The sequence below is a fragment of the Pezoporus occidentalis genome, unplaced genomic scaffold (genome assembly GCF_034315485.1).
Source record: "Pezoporus occidentalis ecotype Australia unplaced genomic scaffold, CSIRO_AGI_Poc_V1 ctg38, whole genome shotgun sequence".
Classification (NCBI taxonomy): domain Eukaryota; kingdom Metazoa; phylum Chordata; class Aves; order Psittaciformes; family Psittacidae; genus Pezoporus; species Pezoporus occidentalis.
The window spans coordinates 6,635,658-6,655,332 of record NW_026915702.1 but is presented as its reverse complement, the minus strand read 5'-3'; the positions used below and the strand labels follow the sequence as shown (position 1 = coordinate 6,655,332).

Sequence of the window (19,675 nt, the reverse complement as noted above, 5' to 3'; positions counted from 1 at the left end):
AAGATAACTTGGTAGTATCATCCTTCCTCTACCTTACAGAGACTGAGAGGATAGATTAATGATAAGGGTAACACTCATGTTTCTGGCCTCCTAAGACCTAGCATGAGAACTTGTCCTTCACTGATAAACTGGACATCCATTCCTAAGCTTCAAGATAAAATGTATGTAAATGTGTTATTGGAGATCCAAATAGACTTGGATTTCATACTGCTGTTATGTAGGACATACGTTTTTTCATACCATAGCTGCATAACTTAGTGCTTTACCTTCTATTACATACTTAAGGAGGTAAGGAAATATTGAGAAAAAAAAATAGACATTTATTCCTGAGAACCTATTTTTCTGGATTGGGTGCTGCAGAATCCCTCATTTCCCAGCCCATCAGCTGGAGTCGCATGGAAGCTACTGACACGTGTAAGCAGGAGGTGAGGGGGTGGTTGTAACCCAACACGCAATGAAACTTGGACAGGAGCGTTAACTTCCTAAAGCACAGGAGTGACCATGGGGGTACAGGGATCTTCGAGATGGGATGCTCTGCGGGAGGGCAGCCGATGGCCATGGGTGGCTTCACGGGTATCCCCAGTGATGGCGGCACTGTTTCGGGTTCCTGAGGAAACCGAGCCTAGAAAACTTTTCCGCTGCAGCACCAGGTGCATGCTCGGAGTATGCTCGTATTCCCAAGTGTTTACCAACTGCGGGGCCGGCCACAGGCAGAACCTAGTGCTTCCCTGTTCCCGGTGCCGGCGGGTAGCCCGGCCTCCAGCAGCAGCGCCAAGCTGCCCCGCCATCGCTCTAACCCGCGGGAGTCCGAACGCCACGTCTCCCCAACCAGCGGCCCCCCCCCGCCGCCATCTTGGTAACGCGCCGCCAGGCGGAAACCCACTGCCCCGCGCCATGGTGCGGGGTAGGGCGCTGTGGAGCTGCTGCCTGCAGCTAGCCGCGCTGCCCTCAGCGTCGGGTGGGCGAGGGAGGAAGCCGCAGCCGTTCAACGGCTCCTCCTGGAGAGCCCCGGAGCCGCCGCGCAGGGGGTGGAGCGGCACCATGGAAGAGGAGGAGGAGGAGGAGGAGGAGGAGGAGGACGAGCCTCCTCAGGGACGGCAGCAGCCCGGGAGGTGAGCGCCTCTCCGGCGACTGGCAGCGCTCGAGGGTGGGGGGGGTCGCTGCCCCCACACGTTCCTGTGGGCAGGGAGGGACCGAGCCGAGCTGCGCTCCCGCCCCGCGCCGGCCCGGAGGAGACGCACCTGCGAGACCCGGCGCGCTCAGAGCCCGGCTGGCGGCCGAGGGCAGGGCACCCGGAGCCGCGCAGCGCCGCGCACCTGCTCCGAGGGCGGCTCGCTAGACTGAACGGTAGTGGGAGTCCCGCCGGGTGAGTGTGGCGGGGGTACCGCGCTGAGCCCTGCGGGAGGCGGCAGGAAGCGGGGCTGAGGCGGAGAGTCCCGCCAGCAGGGCAGAGCGAGCGCGGGCGTCCGCTCAGGAAAGTTAAGCGGTGGGCGAGGTGCCGGGGCGGCTGAGTGCTGGCCCCTGGCCCGGAGCGGCAGCGCAGCCCGGTGCCTTCCCGCGCTCCTCGGCCCCTGAGGTGGGCGCACACTGCCGGTGGCGGGGCTCCCAGCCCCCGTAAGGTGCCGCGGTGGGTGGTGACAGACCCGGGCCAGCTCCAGAAACAGTTGGGGACCCGGGCACCCTTCCCACCGACGAGGGAAGCCCTGGAAGAAGTCCTGCCTTCTCCCCCCCCCCGCCTTCCCAGCGGCGATGCTTTCGTTTACCGTAAATTGACGGTAAAATATGCTGCAGCAGCGCTCAGAGAGAAACAAGTTACATAATTATATAATCGCGTGTAAGAAATAATACGCTTCATGGTATTGACGGTTTGGCCGGTGTTTTCCTTTGAAGGGGAGACGCGAACAGATGTTCTTGACTTGCTTGGTGCGAAGTGGAAGATATTAACAGTCATTTAATGTAATTAGTTAAATCAAACAATCCCAATGACCGGCCATTATCTCTAGTAAGGTTTTTAGGGAGAGGATGTGTTGAGTGTGTTGACGGCATGCAGTCAAGTTTATCTTCAACTTCTGCAGAAATGGCTTTTCTAGTGACGATTATGATTTCTTACTCCTTGCTTTGCTAAATGCCGATTATGAAGCGAGTTTTCAGTTTTAAAGGAAACTACTATAAGTGTTTTTCTGTATTTTTCAAACTACACCAACCAAAGTGATATAAAAAAATTAAGGATAGTGACAGGATAATCAAATCTGTTTCCTGGCAAAAGACTCTTGAAAAGTCATGTAGTTTTTAAGTCATAGTAGCAGTTTTATCATTTAGTAAAGTAGGAAGCTTCATTCATTTTGTAGGTAAGGCTTTAAGGAAGATAAGAAGAAATAAGATTTTTATGTTATTAATGTAAGAATTACTGCATCAGATGCTTTAAAAATGCCCCAAATGATCTGAAATCAAAATACCTATTATAAAAGTATAATGGGAATTTTGAACACCTGGAGATTAGAAAGTCCTCTCTGATTCAGTTGCTGTGATGGAGAGGACACAGTGGGGAAAGGAGGAAGTAAGGGACGACAGTGAAACGCTTCCAAATATAAATAACAGTTAATTTGCATTAGCTTGTCCCAGATCAGGAGAGATCTGCAGCCTCTTTAAAAGGATGCAATTATTATTATTCTCTTGTTTTAATAAGTAGATTTGAGGAATTGCCTCAGCAGAAATCTGCCATTTTCTCAGCCTTTATAAGTTTAAGATAGAACCCAAACTGCTAATTCTCTGTAGAGAAATAGCTTTTAAGTTCTTTTCTGCAAATGGGAAGGCGATTGTTTTGTCTGTAACAAGAAAAAAGGAGATGTTACCATGTTAATTCGTGCCTTTATATGTAGCACCTGCTGTGAAATTACTGTTTTCTTTTGTCACATCTAGGAATCCCTTCCTGATCTCACTTTGATTTTCTTCTAGTCAGTTGCTGTAAGTATGTAGCTTGCAGTATGCTGGATAGCACTGTAATAAGAATCCTACTTCTCATACACTCAGAGCCAGGATCAAGGTAAATCACTTGGTCATCTTACGTCTAATTGCAGCTTTGAGTAAAAAGGATTTTTCAGTAAACCAGATGTTGCACTTGGTTTGAATATCCTTAGGAAATCTAGGAAAGTAGCTACATGTTATTTACTGTTTGCATGTAGTATCTTAGTATTTAGCAGCTGTATAAAGAAGGGTTTTGAATAGCATACAACTGCGCCCAAGCAGATAAACATATAAAGGTTCAGCAAAGAGAACTGGGCATTACTAAATGACACTATGAAAACACGTTACTGTGTTGTCTGAAGTGTGAAAAACAAGGTTTGGTAAGATGTTGTGTGAGTGAAAAGTGGTAAGGAATGTATATTGAGATGTATATCTTGTATTTTCTTGTGTAAGACCTGTTACCATGGTTGGAGCTGGTAGTGCTACTGTCTGCTGAGTAAGGCTTATGATAAGATTTCAGTTTTTAATGCTTATAGTGTTTGGAAATAGTTCCAGTTGTTTGGGCAGAAATTCCCCATGCTTTGAGCCGTTTTTTGAGGGATAGTTTCAGTGAGGTTCAGCTGTTTCTGAAAAAGAGGTTGTGGCAATAACAAGTTATGTGTGTCTGTTTAGCTGTATTCAAACAAAACACTTTGTCTCTTTAAAACACTTACATATTTAGAATGGAGCCTTGAAAATTAGTAGATGGCTCATACGTATGCTGGAAATGTGCCTTGATTCTTCCATGAGAAAAGAACCAAAACAGCTTTTAATATTAACACTTTTGTTTTTGACTAATAACCAAAGCCCTCTGCATTTCATTCAGAGTACATGAAGAACATCATAACCTAGAGTTGTGGAGGTGGAGTAGAATGCTGGTTAAATATAGGAAGAAGGGTTGCCATGAAAAATGTTAACGTGTTTTGGTGTTAACAGTTTCCGTGGGTATTTGTGTTTTGCGGTGTCTGATGCCCTACCACTTGGATTTTTTTTTTTTAGTGGCTGTGTTTCAGTTAAAGAAGCATAAGAGCGCTGTATGGTGTGTGCTTTCTATCTTTCCACTGCGAGGTTCTGGAGATTCAAAACTTTTGTATTTGGAAAGGGTGATGACCTTTTGGCTTGCCTCATGTGAAAGATGGTCTTTGAACACTTATGTGCAGGTAAAACGTATCTTTCAACAAAGAAAAACTTCTAATTTCCTTATCTTAACTGACTTGAAAGTTATTTGTTTAGATTTTGATAAATTTGAAGTAAAATAAGTAGTTCTGTAAAGTACGTACGTGTATGGGGTGTGTGTACATACATATGCAGGCAGATGGAGAGAATGTGTTCAGAGAAGCAAAAGCTGAGCTTATGTTGAAATAAAGCAGGTTTAGAAAAAAATTAGGGAAATATTTTTATATTGCAGAGAAATGACATTGGGTCCTATGTGCTTGGACTTTGAACTGAAGAGAGGGAATCAAATACACAGCATTTAAATACGTACACAAACAAAACTATGACTGTGTAACAACTTAAAAACTAGCTTAGCGCTTGGGTGTTGCTGCACTTCCAGGACAGCTGAGGCTTTACAGTGTTTTAAAGGTTTATCCTCAATGTGAGTCTAGAAAAAGTTTGCATATGAGTTTGTTCCTTTCTGACATAGGGAGAAAAGGAAGCAGTAAATTAAAAGGCTTCATGAGTGAGGTGGAGATAGCAATTGTGCAGTTGCAGACATTAAAGTGCCAGACTTTATTATAAATGGAACTGCTTCAGGTTCTGCTTTGCCACAAGGATCCTGTGGATCAAGGTTTTAACATAATTTCTATGCACTTTTATGGAAACAGTTTTTGTGTTGCCTTTATGGCCATGTGCTACAAAGTAAATCAGATTTCTGCCGTAGCATGTTCAAGTAGAGCCCTAGTTTCATTAAACATGTAGTAGTATTTCTTTTCAGACACATCTAATTGATGTTAAGATGTTAGATGGGAAACCTTTACCCTCAGGACTGAGTGTGAGCATGTAATATTTTAAAACTTTATTTTAGTTAAGAAGAACCTGTTCTATCAGCTTCAACATGATATAATAACTTAAAATACTAAACCCATGATGCATAAGCTGATAATTCATGGGACTGGCTAAAGTGGATTCATAAATGCTAAACTTCAAAGACTGGTCATTTTTTCTCACAGTCCCAGTCTGGAAAGGTTTGCCTCTGTTATTAACTATAGGCACAACAGGAGAACAGCAATGAACTGCTCATTTGCACAGATACTTACAGGACTAGAGCTACTGACAGAACCCTAAAGTTGGTGTCCAGATACTGTTGGGTTGGTACAAGTTTCATCTTCGCTCTTTTGGAAAAGCTGTATTGAAATTCTGTACAAGTGTGAAGGGCTATCCATGGAGATTATCATTGCTGTTGGAATCCAGAGTTTATTTGCCCAGCTGTGTTCATGTGCCATCTTCTTTTCTGATTTAAAATTTGTCTGCATTTGGTTTGTGATTCGGCTCCTGTCTGGCATATCGTAACACAGCTTTAATGCACAAACCTCGCTTCTCTATGTTGTCAGCCTGAATCCTGCAGAGCAGGTAAGAGAATTTTAATTCAGCTCTTATGTTTTCAACATTCTTCCCTTTTCACTATGTAGTCATATGAAATTACTTGTTTAGAAGAGCAAAGGAAAGCACTCTCTGTTCACTGTAGGGAGATTTGGCTCCTGCTTGCCTTTGGTGAGTGCTTCAGCAATAGCACAGAATTACACTGCTCCTGTGTTAAGTCATAATGATAGTTTAGGCTGCTCTTTTAAATGTGATGGCCGCATGCCAGCTTTTGGATATTCAAGACTGCAGTAAAAGATGAGGGCAGAGAAGGAAATAACTTATTTTAATAGGCCTGTATAGCTGAAGATACTGGCTACTGGATCTGTACCGCTGTTAATGTGCGTGAATCCCTACAGACAACTACTGTCACATCAGCAACAGGGACAGGCATTTGTAGCACCTGGAAACAAAGGGAAAATAGTTAGGTATTGTTTCAGGAAGAGGCATCTTTATGCAGCTAATACAATGCCCATAGCTGATCAGATTTAACCCAGGGTTGAGAATAGTTGGCTGCAGGTACTAATAGACCTGACTCTAAATAAAGCCTGTTTGCATTTGTATCCGGGGGCATGTTAACTGTGTGGCTGATAGGCACTTGTAATGGCTATGAATAACTTCCTGTTGGTTTAGTTCCCTACTGAATGCCAGGGTAGTAGAGGTCAGAATGTGTGGTAATGGGAGTGGGTAGCTATTGAATTTGCTTATAGTATGAAACACTGTTCTTGGAGGAGGCAGCCAGAGGGTTTAAGCAGCATCAGTTCTAATGTGAATGAAATCTTAGATAGGGGATAGATTGGAAATGAAATATATTAAGGGTAGGAGGAGTCACTCAGTCTAACTTGGTGGTGTGTGTAACTGAGCTACACTGAGTGAATTCTAAATGGAGGATATTTAATGAATTACTTTTATAATAGCAGCACTGGCATAAGTAGTTTTTGTTTGCAACAGTATATTCCTGTTCTCACCCTTCCCTGTCCTAGGCAGTTTGTTGGTGTAAACACTTGCATGGTTATACAGTGATGCAGGTGAAAATTAAGTGCTTCTCTAAGGGATGGGAAGGTAAGAAATGACTATCAGCTAGATCAGTTTCTTGAACTAATTTATTATGTGGACAAAAATGTTTGTTTTGGCAAGCCTGGGGGAGTAATGAGGGCAGAAATGGATTGGCTCATAATGGTGGCTGCTTAAGTAAGGCAGCTGTTGTAAGAATATGCCTAAGAACAGATGATACTGGGAAAGTGCTTCATGTTTTATTTGTAATTTTTTTTTCATGTTATGTCTAAATAAAACTTTGTTTTGTTTTACTCTGGATCCTCAAAACTAGGCAAGAATGGTGAAGGATTAATCCTAATTCTGTGAGGTTGTTTATGGGGAGAGCTATTTCTGTTTCTGTTATCAACTCGTTATCTTTCTTAAACAGTACACAGGATCACTATGGAATCAGAGTACTTACAGACCTAATGAGAACAGAGAACTGGGCTGGCAACCTATAGCTTTTCTCTGAAATGGGTACATCCAAGAATGGAAGAAGGCTGTACTGACATGAATTTTCTGCTTTGTGGATGTATGGCAGTAGGATATCACACAGAATCCCAAGCTGGCTGTTAAAATACCAAATAATTTGAATGAGATTTTCTGCAGTGCTTGTTCTTGCTTGCAGCTTTTAATGAGGAATCTCAAACAGTAAAAGTATTTACAGATCAACTGGTTGCAAGCTTGAGAGATCTTTGTGTGAAATCCGAAGACCAGGAGCATCTGGAATAATTGCTGCTGCAGTCATAAAAAATAATGTAAAGTGAAAGAAAACTTCCAGGATGCACAGCAATGTCCAATTTGCAGCAAGCTCAGGTTCTGGCTTTGTTAGTGTACAGTGATACAGTGAACAGCCTGGAGTACTGCACAATAAAAGTTTAAAAGTGTTCAGAATTTTGCAGGCTCAAACTGTTCATTAATTAAAGCAGACAATTTCAGATCTGAAGGAAAAATAAAAGCACAGCCAAAACTTTGCTGGCAGTTGTTTGATGGTTGAGTGTGCTGGAGCAAATACCTTTTAACTGGTCTCTCTGTCCCTCCCCCCCTTAGTTTTCAAGCCCAAAAGTGTGCTTTTTGTAGTCATAAAAAATAAGTATGTTTAAAGGAAACTTCGGAGTTGTGTAGCAGTATGTAGCTTGCAGAAAGCTCAGGTTCTGGCTTTGGTAAGGCTACAGTGGTGTGTGTTTGCAAGGAACTGTGTGCTGTCCCTTTTAGGTGATGTGTAGTGCAGCCCAGTAGTCTATACAGAGATGTGGTGATTAGAAATGAACCAGACCTCTGGCTTAAAAAATAGAGAAGGATATTTGGAAAGCTATGGAATGTTTGCAAGGTAAGTGTAAAGTTTTGTGGATTTTGATGGGTTCCAGTAAACCATAGCTTCATAGTAATTATTCCTTAAACTTTCTAGCTTATGGATTTGTTAAATAAGGAACACATTTCTGTATAGAAGAGAAGGATAAGTCTGTTCTGGCAGACTTCATTGTTAGTAGCATGTCTATACGTGGCTGTATGCTCCATTTCAGTTATGGAGTAGAAGATGTTACAGGAAACTGGGTGGAAAAGGTGAAGATTTGCACAATAGATTTTATGCTGATGCATTTTGTCTTCAAATAAAGTGAAAATAATTTGGCTTGAAGCTTGCTGTGTTGAAAGACCATTTTAAACCAGAATTTTTTATGCCAGGGTGCTTACTGTAATGTTAACACATCCTGTTTCCAGCCTTCTTTTCCAGAAAGTACTAAAATGTTTAACCTTTTAGTTATTTTCCTAAATAAACAGAAGACTGAAAGCCATAAGGGTTATATCCAAGTTTTCAATTGTATAAGCAAAGCTAAAATAAACAATTGCCCCCAAACCTGTTGTCCTGCAGGCTATATCCTGTTTACAGGTGTAAAAGCCTGTTTAGTGGGATGTAAGACATGGGTTTTCCATGCTACCTCTTGCCTGATCTACAACTTCTCTCTTGCTTTGTGGATTACTAGGAGCATCTTTGTATTTGGTGCTGGAAAACCAGTTATGTGAGATCTGTTTTGATTCACATTAAGCTTCATCCTGTTCATCAGCCAGTGGTGTTCTTCCCTTCAGTCTAGAATACCTTCTGGCCTTGTGGATTTGGCATGACTAATGGTCTCCATTAGTAGTCTGTATGTCTTGGTCCATTTTCTTTCCTGAATTCAGTTGAAGCTGTAAAGCATCTCTGAGTACAGAGAGGGTGCTTGCATTGCATTTTGCCTGAGCCCCTCTTACAGGTGGTGGTGATCCACTTGCCCTTGTTCAGGGGTAAGTAACCTCATCCTGAAAGATGGATTCCATTTGTTAAAAAAGCAGTTAAATGCTTTTAAGTCGAATAGTATTTTCTGTCTTTGAAAGACTGGAAAAGACAAGTTTTATTGTGGAACCTTACAGTAACAAGTACTCACCAAGGATATGACCACTGTTGATTCAGGATGAGCACAACTCTACTCCAGTCTGATTTCAGTGTCTCTATCACTCATAATCTCATTGGTAATCCAGTGCTTAATTATTTCTCAAGTGCCAAACTATTATTTGAAGGGGGGAAGAATTCAGGGAAGCTAGATGAAAAATCAGTTCATTTCTGATTGGGTATCTTCTAGTGTTTAAAATATACCTGCTAAATCTCCTGTCTAAGAATCTGCTTGGACTAATAAGGGGTTGAGTTTTACTCTAAGGTAGTCATTGATGGCTTTCAAGAAATGATCATCTAACTTTTTTATGTAAGAAAAATAAGATTTCTTTTACTGTATTCCATGAATATTCTAGGATGTATTTTACCAGTTTAAATGAAACAGAAATGAACTGGCAAGATTGATGCTTCAAAGGAATCTATAGTTGATCAAGAATACTTTGTCAGTTAATTGTTTGTAAATGTGTCCCTTTCTTATGCATGTAAAAGGGTTGGGTTTTTTTTGTGAGGTCTTTCATCCCTTTGGTTGCTTGTGGAATACTAATGAAAGTAATGTATGTACATCATGTGGAAAATATGTTGGCAGACAGATACCTGCAGTATCTTAAATGCTTTGGCATTTTGTCTTTGTTTAATCAGCATAGTTGATCCCTGCTTCTCCTAGAGGTTTATACTTTCAGAATAAGATCAAAGGTTTATATGAAAATTTAAGCAGAAGTAGAATTCACCTATTTTAGAGATGAATGAATAGATAAACAGAAACTTAAAAATCAAAGCCTTAGGCACTCTGGTCTCCAATATAAAATGTCTTGTAGGAACAATAATTACAGTAGTTATATATATTTAAAAATAAGACATCTGAAATGTTAGCCGAAGAATTTCCTGGAATTAAGCACCACTGTGATCAGACTTTTGTGATTTGTTTTTGTGATGCTTTCTAGCAGAGTAGATGTTTTATGCCCTGTCTGCATGCTTTGCTAAACTAATAAGCTGACTTGGCATTGAAAATGCTCTTGAGGAATGGCAAAGAAATCCCAATTCTCTTAAGCTAAAGTAACTAAAGTTAAAATATCCGCTACAATTTTGGGGATATTCCGTCTGCCTTTTTGTGGCGCTCGTTCCTTTTGTTACCATTTATCTGCTTCAGATGGCACAGCGGGGTGGCTGTTCCATTGGGCTCTGCATTTGAAGCTGGATCTTCACCAGTAAATGCATTTGTGTTCAATTTGATAACACTTTTTATATGTGTCTAAAACCTTAGCTGTCGTGTTGTGGTGCCAGTATGCTGCTTTTTCTTTGGAATCATGAGCTTATGAGTGGCATGGTGAGTTATGCAGCTTCTAAGAAAACCGTGGGCCTTAATGTTGTTCTATGACAATGTTGTTCAAGTGACCTAGCTTTGGTACCTCAGCCCAGTGCTTCTCATAGATACACAGTTAAAGTCTAAATATTTGAGTTAATGAAATAGGAGAGAAGATTTCCCCAAGACAAACTTCACAATTTCTTAATAACAATATTCCTGCTCCTAAGCAGTTTGTCACACTGTGTGTTCCTTACTGGTTATCTTATAGTTTTTATCAGGTAGAATTTGTAAGTACCAGAAAGTTGAGTACTCTTTGAAATGGCAACATATTTATTCAAAAACTCTCAGAACAGTGTATTTACTCTCAGTGGAAACTGGGGCATTCAGTTTCAACTGCATTGCTGCAGCAACTTTAAAATAAAATAGGGAAGTTGGGGTTTTTCACCTTGCACATAATGAGATCAATAGTTCTCCATACTCCTGAACTGCACAACACTTAAGTGCAGTTTAGAGTTGGCTAAGAAATATGCCAGAATTGTGACTTTACAGGAATAAGCTTTTCTCAGTTATTATCTCACCTTTAATATTTTGCAATGGAATTAAGAGCAGACATAGAGCTGTGATTTATTTGAGATGTTCCAGTTTTCTATAGCCTTTTGCTAGGGAGTTAACTTAAATGTGTATCAAAATTGTGTTTGAAACAGTTACTTTTACTATTCTTACAACAAGCTTTTCCTTTGTTTTAGACAAAATAGGAAATAGGACCATATGTCTTGTGTGTTCTGACTTCTCTGTATGTATGTGCATCTCGTTGGTAGAAGTAACGTGTTATTAATGCTACATGAGGCTGCTGCTCTTACTGCAAAACAAAGTCACTCTATAGGCAAATCACAAGGTACTGTATAGTTCTGTTGTCTCTTGGGCAGGTTTGCAGGATCATATTACATCAGGCACTAAATGTCATAAGTTTCAGGAGGAATTTACTATTCTTCCAAAATGTATATTAAGGAACCCTTCCCCCTCGTTCTTGCAGATAATAATGCTAGTATCTGAAGCTGTGCATACCGGGGAAGAAAATTCTGCCTGAACTACAAAGAGACCTCGTGTCTACTTGCCACAGCATGTTTTTGAAGTCTTTTGTGTAATAGCAACTGTTTTAAAGCACATTTTGTTGAGGAAAAATTGCAGTGGATCATAAACTGAGAAGGGCAGGCTTGTTTCTGATGTGTGTGAGAATATTCAATCTGATGAACATTGATGTTAGTCCAAGAAAAGACTGACTAGTTTGAAATTTATTTTAGCTCTCCTCAAAAAGATATGGATAAGAAGATGGATGAAGAGCAGCCTCTGACTGCATGTAGCCAGTACCCTAAAGAAGCAGTGAGGAGACGTCAGAGCTCGGGTCAGGGTTCCAGGGGCAGTGATTCTTCCAGGACCTCCAGGAAAAGCTTCAGGCTGGACTACAGATTAGAAGAGGATGTCACTAAATCAAAGAGAGGCAAAGATGGGAAGTTTGTCAACCCATGGCCAACGTGGAAATCACCGACCTTGCCAAATGTTTTGAAATGGTCCTTCATGGAAAAAAATAATAGCAACGTGCCATGCTCGAAGCAGGTAAATACTTGCATGTTTTCTGTTCTTGATTGAGACTACTGTTATTTATTAATTATGTTTATTAATCAGTAAGATAGAACAGTTCCTAACTAATACATATTAGTCACCTTTTGGAGACTTTTCCAAGTCTTTCTTTTTATGATTTTATTATCACCCATTCTTTTCAAAAGATGGGTTAATACTTTTTGCCTCTATTTTTTTCTCTCCTTTCGGTTAGTTCCACACCCTTTGATTTATCCAGTTCAGTTTATATTTACAAAACCAGCAAAAATGGTTCCCCAGCTGAGTCATAAACTACAGTTATACTCTTTCCTTTTTAATACATGTTGCCTTGGGAAGCATACTGCTGAACATCATTTGTACTGCATGCAGTAGCTGTGGCATATCTCATTTTACGCATTTTGCCTTTTTTTTCTGACTGCCATTTACTACATAAATAACATCTCTTTTTATATTTTTAAATAAAAATGTAATAACTTGTTGCTGCCATTTACTTATGAAAGTGTTTCAAATCTGTGTTTTTCTGCTTCAGTACACCAGGAGAAAAAAATGCCTATGTTAAAACGAGCCTGAGCAAGTATTTGTTCTGAGATACTAAAAGTACAGAGCCAGTTTACTGGGAAACACCATTATCTGTTCTTGCTGTATTGCTTCTGTCAGATAACTGTATATAAAGAAGGAGGTGCGGAAGCAACCTCTGAGAGAAGCTTCTTTTCCATGAAGAGTTGTAGATACTGGAAAACCATGGGTTATCTTTGTGGCTACAAGGAGCATTATGGTGGCTACAGCTTGGACAGTTGGGATAACTTCTCGGTGTATTTTCTGATGTGTTGACTGCACTTTGGAAAAGCTGTGCTGAAGGATGCACAGCCAAGGAAAGCATTTGTGAACAAATAGGTGGTGTTAATGCTGTTAAGCATCTAGGAAGGCATGCATAAGCTATAAATCTCAGTCAGTATTTAGAAAAGAGCTTACGCTTTTAATTTTTATCTTACGGAATTACCTGCAAAAGAAGGAATTTGATCATCTTTACGAACAGGAAAGCAGTCCTACTACCACATGATGATCAGAGGTTTGGGGATTTCTTAAGGATATGTGGCATGGAACATGTTTAAGAGAGAAATAATCTCAGCTATAATTGTTCTATTATAATAATAATTTACCTTCAGAGAGAAGCACAGCAAACATATGTCCATCTTGTGTGCCTTACACCAATTTACTGTTTTAAATATGGAGTCCTGCTTCTAGACATTATGTGCACCGTTAGTAGTAACAGCAGTTGTGCCTCAGTGTGTACTGCTTTCTAAGCAGTGTGCTGCATTCTCATACTTTGGCCCCATTTGTGTAGAATTTGTGCCTTGTCATTTTCAATTGCCTTTGAGCCACTGCCCTGTTCCCTATGTGTAAAACAGGCTTCCTATCTTGCCAGCACCAGTGGGAAACCTGGTTAGTGACTGAAGTACCTAGAAGGCAGTGCTAAGGTACTACAGAGTGCAGAATATACAGTTCTCTGATGGCAGTGGACAACTGCAGCACTCTAATTTACAGATTATCCCTGCAATAAGGGATGATTACAAAGAAATCTACACTGTGTCAGTTGTAAAGCTGTCTGTCTGACCCAGCTGGGATTCATTTTGAACTAATTTTATTGCTTTGCATATGAAATTTTTTAATTAAATGTCTGCAATTATTCAGGAGACAGTGAAATAAATCAGAAATGGGAAAACCTAGATAGGGATCAATGAAATGCACTCCTGAGACCTCAGCCATTTTGATGCTTGTTCCAGCTGCATTTGTTCCATGCCTAAATCAACCTGTAAAGTGCTTCTGAGCTTGTTCAAAATTCAGACTAAGGGCTTCAGACTAAGGACTGCATAGCTTATTTAGCACTGCTAGCTAGCATGTCCTTCAAGCAGACTCCTACTTCAGTTTCCACGTTGAGTGTTCCTAGTGCTACCCTGCAGTACTGGGCAGGTTCAGTTTATCTGTACCAAGTGCTTTGCATATGGAAAAAAGCATATTATCCAGGATATGTACTTCACTCTTGAAAGCTACATGTATTATAATCATGCCTTCACAACAAGTCTGTATCATTGCCCAGAATGCATAGGTTTCTTGTATTTTCATTGCAGGCTTTATTAATACCTCTTTCTAGTACTGTTTGGAGTATCTTTAATTACTGGTTGTTGGATCAGCCTTTTAGATTGTTCTCATTTCTTTAAAATCCAGTGGGTATTCCAGTATGCACTAAGTACCAAAAAATCCTCAGCTGATTAGTCTTACCAAAGCCTGTCATGTGTTTCTTCTTGCTTTGCATTAGGAAGGAAAGGAGAACACGGGAGGGGGAAAGGAGGAATTTTGGTATTACTCTAGTGATGAAGATAAGCCAGTATTAGGCATGTTTTGCTTCTGTTGGTAGCTGGTTTGATGTGAATGCCATAATTCAAAGATCCGTTACAACTCTTGTAGTATTAATGTGTTTGGTTTGTCTGACAGAGAACAGATTAAAGTCCCATAAGTTTATGCATTTTGTTCATTATTTGTATTCTGTTGTATGAGTTTTAAGAATTTCATATGCAGTATACTGCCAATAGAAGTTGTGTTTTAGTTTGAAATCTTACAAGTTGAGTAGTGAGTCCTTATTGCTTTAAAAGGTAATTCTGGGGATTTTATAAATATTTAATATATTTTAAAAAACCCAAACAAGCATAGTCCATGCACTGAGAAGGATTTTCTTTAGCTATTTCCCTGTGTGATTTACTGTGATAGCTCAACAAAATGCCTGAGGAATCATTGAATCAAAAATCTCTGAGGAATCATTGATTTGGACCATAGGCCTGTGTATCACAAACCTGTAGATCATCATATGGACTCTGTGCTTTCCCTGTTACGCTGCCTTTGTGTTCCTGGTTTGCCTTCAACTTTTGTTCACACAATTTCATTTAAGTAGATCAGGATACCAGTCATTTGAACTGTGTTACTCTTTAGTTATCAGTCTTCCTGTGTTTCCTTTACAAATGCCTTTTGTAGTGATTAGTTCTACTTTTATATCAACTATTCAAAATACTTAAGGGTGTCAATGCCGCTGACATTCCTGTAAAGCCTTTAATAGTGCAAATGTGTTAGGGTTTTACCTGAGTAGGCAGCTAACCCCCATACAGCCACTTGCTCACTGGTGGAATTGGAAGGCTAAAAGTGAGAAAACTTGTGGGTTGAGATAAAGACAGTTTAACAGGTAAAGCAAAAGCTGAGTGTGCAAGCAAAGGAAGAAATTCATTCACCGTTTCCCATGGGCAGGCAGGTGTTCAACCATCTCCAGGACAGCAGGGCTCCACCACATGTAACAGTTACTTGGGAAAACAAACACCATCGCTCTGAATGACCCCCTCTTCCATCTTCTTTCCCAGCTTTCTATGCATATGAGCATGACGCTACATGGTGTGGGATATCCCTGGGGTCAGTTGGGGTCAGTTGTCCCAGCTGTGTCCCCTCCCACCTCCTTGTGCACCCCCAGCATACTGGCTTTGATGCTGTGTAAGCACTCTTCAGCAATAGCTAAATCATCAGTCTGTTATCCACGGTTTTCAGCACAAAGCCAAAGCACCATAAGAGCTACTAGAAAGAGAATTAACTCTATCCCAGATGAAACTAGTACAGTATGTTTGAGTCCCAGTGAAGAACTTATTGTTCACATCTGCCAATTAGCTTTATTTGATCTATTGCATGATGCTAATTTTGCAAACTAGTTTGTGTCTATGTCAGCAAAACTAAAGTGGATTCATTTAAAGTTCTTAGAATAATTTCTAGTCTGCTTCTAAAACTAGCTCCTTAAAAAGAACATTTTCCATTAAAAATGTGCTTGCTGACCTAAATTACAATTAATTATTAAATTTCATATCTGAATATTAATTTCTTTGATAGAATCTGATTTGTTGACTTAACCACGTGTAATATGTGGGTTGTCCTAACTTCCATTTTGGAGTATTATGTTAATTTTCTGGCTCTTCAACCTTTTTACTTATTTTAAGCTGAAGTACCGCAATATAACACACTCTGTTGTACAAATTTCTCCTGCTGGTGTCATTCCCATGTACCTAGAATGAAATAAAGTGATGCTTTTTTCTTGGAGAAGCAGCAGTTTGTCTCAGTCTAATACTCATACTTTGTTTCTTCTTATATGAATTAAGTGATTGTATTGTGCTAACCTTACATTCAGTTTTATAGAAGACTATTTCTCATTCCTGAAGACAGTAATGAAACTTTTTCAGTAGATGTGTCTTGTCCATTAGCTCTTGGAGAAAGCAATGTCATGAATGTTTTATTACGTACAGTGGAGTTTCAGGGGGGTGGAGGGGTGTGTGTGTGTTTTGTTCTTTCCCACCATATGCCCTCCAAATCAATAAAATATTGTGGAGAAAATAACTTTCCTGAAGCTGTCAGGACTGTTTTAGCAAGGGAAGCCCTAGAATCTCTAAATCACAGCATCAGCTGGGCTTTTAAGGCAGCAGGAGGTCAGCTGTGTATAAGCTTGCTGATAGTGTTAATCTACTGCCCTAGACCTAAAGAACTAGAGCAGCAACCATTGCAGGGAGGGCTTCACTGGGAGCCAAGGTGCTGGGACATCTGTGGTTACCAGGGAGAGAAGAGTGTCAGGAGTCTGTAGAAGCTGCCAAAACAGGTAAAATCTTCTCAAGTGATACAGGGAGTTCACACCAGAACTGTTTGGGAGGAGAGCCTTATCCACACTGTGGCTGCACTGGAGGTGGTCAGGAACTCCAGGAAGACTTTGTTTGGTTGCTTTGGTTTGTGTTTTTTTTTTTGTTTGTTTGTAGATTGTTTTTTTTTGGGGTGGTGGTGGTGATGGTCATTATTATTATTGATTAGGAAAACTCTTTTGTATTACAAACAAAACTTGTGCACAAGCATCTCAAGCAAACTGCAGGCAGAAACGTAACTCCAGTTCAAAATGAGAGGGTGTGTGGTTGTTGGAGATGGGTTTCCATAGGTAACATGCAGCCATGGCCCCCTTTGTGTCATCTTGAAGCTACACATAGAGTGCAGTTTGGAAGCCGATTGAGCTTAAAGCTGTCTGTTTTCCTCCTCTGGATTAATGTTCAGCTGGATCGGTTCTCTGACCTGCCAGACTTAAGCGAAGACTGCACAAGTATTTACGGTGGAACAAGAGGGCAAGTGGGGGATGGTTTCTTTGTTATACTGGAGTATGGATTTAGGTTGATTTGAAGTTGTTCATGGGGACTGCATCTTGAACATACAAAGAGATCAGTATAGTGATTTATTCAGTAATAATTAATCTTTAATTACCTTGAAGGCTTCAATAAAACATCATGAGAAGCACAGCTAAGTGCCTTAAGGTCCATCTTAAAAATGAATTTGTTTTTTGAATGTTCATTGGATTACTGGCAGGATGGGAAGAGAGAACTGTAAAATCCATCATCAGCCCAGTGAGGTGAACCTCCATGTGCTGCTTCTGTATGTAATGGGGAGAGAGGGAGGGTCTTATAAAGGCTAACAGAACAGCTTTTGTGGAGTGCTGATGGGAAAGTGGCATTCTCTTTCATCTGTGGGTTTGCAACTTACTTGTGCTAGGACTTAGGGGATGTATCTTCTAGTGCAGGAGCTAAACCTGAGCATTTGTTACAGTAACAATGTGTGTGTACGTATATATATATAAAAGAATATATATATAAAAAAGAATAAATACATATACATACATACATATATATATGTATATGTATTTATTCTTTTCTAGGTCAGGGAAGGCCAACTGATTAGAAAGCCTTTCCCAGGACGCTGTTGTGCCTTGTGGTGCTTTCACCATGATGCTGTTGGAGACTCTCTGTTAGTAGGTCTCCTGGCCTGATGGGATACTCTAAAGCTCTGTCTTCTCTCGACAGAGAAGTGAAAATGTCACAAAAACCTAAGGTGAATTTAAGAGAGAGTAGGTGGGAAAATGGTCATTAAAAAGGCATCTAGTTTGTGGCGCAGTTCTGTAATTGTCTGAAAACATTGAACAAAGTGCAAGTCTGACTGTAATGATTTGTGCCTTTCATGCAGTTTTTGTTCCCCACCGAGTACATTCTGGAACCTGTCATGCATGTTGTGTTCTCTTTTGCTAGGAACTGGATAAAGTGCTTCCTGTGTTAAAACCTTACTTTGTTGAAAAGCCAGAACTTGCTGGGAAGACCGGAACTGGTCTGCGAGTCACGTGGCTGGGACATGCTTCCGTTATGGTGGAAATGGATGAACTTATATTCCTTACTGACCCAATCTTCAGCCAGCGAGCTTCTCCCACTCAGCTGGTGGGTCCCAAGCGCTTCCGAGGACCTCCGTGCACCGTAGAGCAGCTCCCCAAGATAGATGCAGTCATGATCAGCCACACTCACTATGATCACTTGGACTACAACACTGTAATGAGTCTGAATGAGCGTTTTGGGAGTGAGCTGCGCTGGTTTGTGCCTCTAGGGCTATTGGGCTGGATGCAGAGATGTGGTTGTGAGAATGTGATAGAACTGGACTGGTGGGAAGAGAACTGTGTCCCTGGTCATGATGCGGTAACTTTTGTCTTCACCCCTTCGCAACATTGGTGCAAAAGGACTGTGATAGATGATAACAAGGTTCTTTGGGGCAGCTGGTCTGTCTTAGGACCATGGAACAGGTTTTTCTTTTCAGGAGATACTGGATATTGTGTTGCTTTTGAACAGATAGGCAAAAGGTTTGGACCTTTCGATCTTGCAGCCATCTCCATTGGAGCTTATGAGCCAAGGTATGAAAATCAAAGTTTGATCAAAATACATAAGAGAAGTTATATACCGATGACAGAAAAAACACACCCAGAAGTGCATCAGTGGTAATGCTTTATTAAGAATATATAATAGAATGTAGAGGTGAAAGAAAGTGCTGAGGTGAAAGGAATGGCCAAAAAAAGCAGGCAATGGGAAGATCAATCATAGAATATCAGCTTGGAAGGGACCTCAAGGATCATCTGATCCAACCTTTCTGGACAAAGCATGACCTAGACTAGATCTTCCAGCATGCTATCCAACACTGGGGAGTCCACCACTTCCCTAGGAGATTATTCCAATGGCTGATTGTTTTCACCGGCGAAAAGTTTTCCTTTGTCCAGTTGGAATCTCACCAGGAGTAACTTATGCCCATTACCCCTTGTCTTGTCCATGTGACTCCTTGTAAAAAGGTAGTCCTCATCTTCTTTGTAGCCACCCATTCAGATGGAGCTGAAATGTTTAGGGTACTTGCCTGTGTGTATGTGACATTCTTGGAGAGTTTTTTCCTCTTAAGCACAGCAAGGCTGAATCAGCTGCCTTTCTTCCATGAAAAACATTGAGTAAAAATCTGGAATTACTTTGTGTCTTTTATTCTGAGATACCATCACTTAATCCAGCCCACTTAATGTGTGCAATTTGCTGCATTTTACTCTTGCTTGAGTCTTTGCTGGTTTTGCAGCTTATCTGGAGATAAAGATGACTCCTTTATATAGAGTGTGAAAGATCTGTTCAGGCATCTGGATCCTACTTATGATGGGGTATTGAAACTTTTAGATGATAACACACACAATGCTGGAAGCAAAGCATGCATGGGCTGGGAAAGGAAGATAGGAATCTGAACAACATGGCAAAAATATGGCATCTTTTAGGAATTATCAGGTTCCCTCTTCTGCTTTCCCACCACTCCCTTAG

At 40.7% G+C, this 19,675-nt stretch overlaps 1 protein-coding gene across 6 annotated transcripts in view; it reads left to right on the top strand.

Annotated features, from left to right (window-relative positions):
* Nucleotides 1-486: 486 nt before the first annotated feature.
* The window catches only part of NAPEPLD (N-acyl phosphatidylethanolamine phospholipase D), a 22,176-nt gene continuing 2,987 nt past the window's right edge, over nt 487-19,675 (top strand). The window contains exons 1-3 of one of the 6 annotated variants that reach the window (XM_062632034.1): nt 487-650; nt 11,648-11,960; nt 18,098-18,744. In XM_062632034.1, the coding sequence (XP_062488018.1) occupies nt 502-650; nt 11,648-11,960; nt 18,098-18,744 (1,109 nt within the window). In that variant the 5' untranslated portion in view covers nt 487-501. Of the gene's footprint in view, nt 651-731; nt 1,113-1,626; nt 1,776-7,868; nt 7,949-10,203; nt 10,249-11,264; nt 11,559-11,647; nt 11,961-18,097; nt 18,745-19,675 lie in introns of those variants that run through there. The other 5 variants (XM_062632033.1, XM_062632037.1, XM_062632035.1 and 2 more) reach the window with 5 other exon arrangements.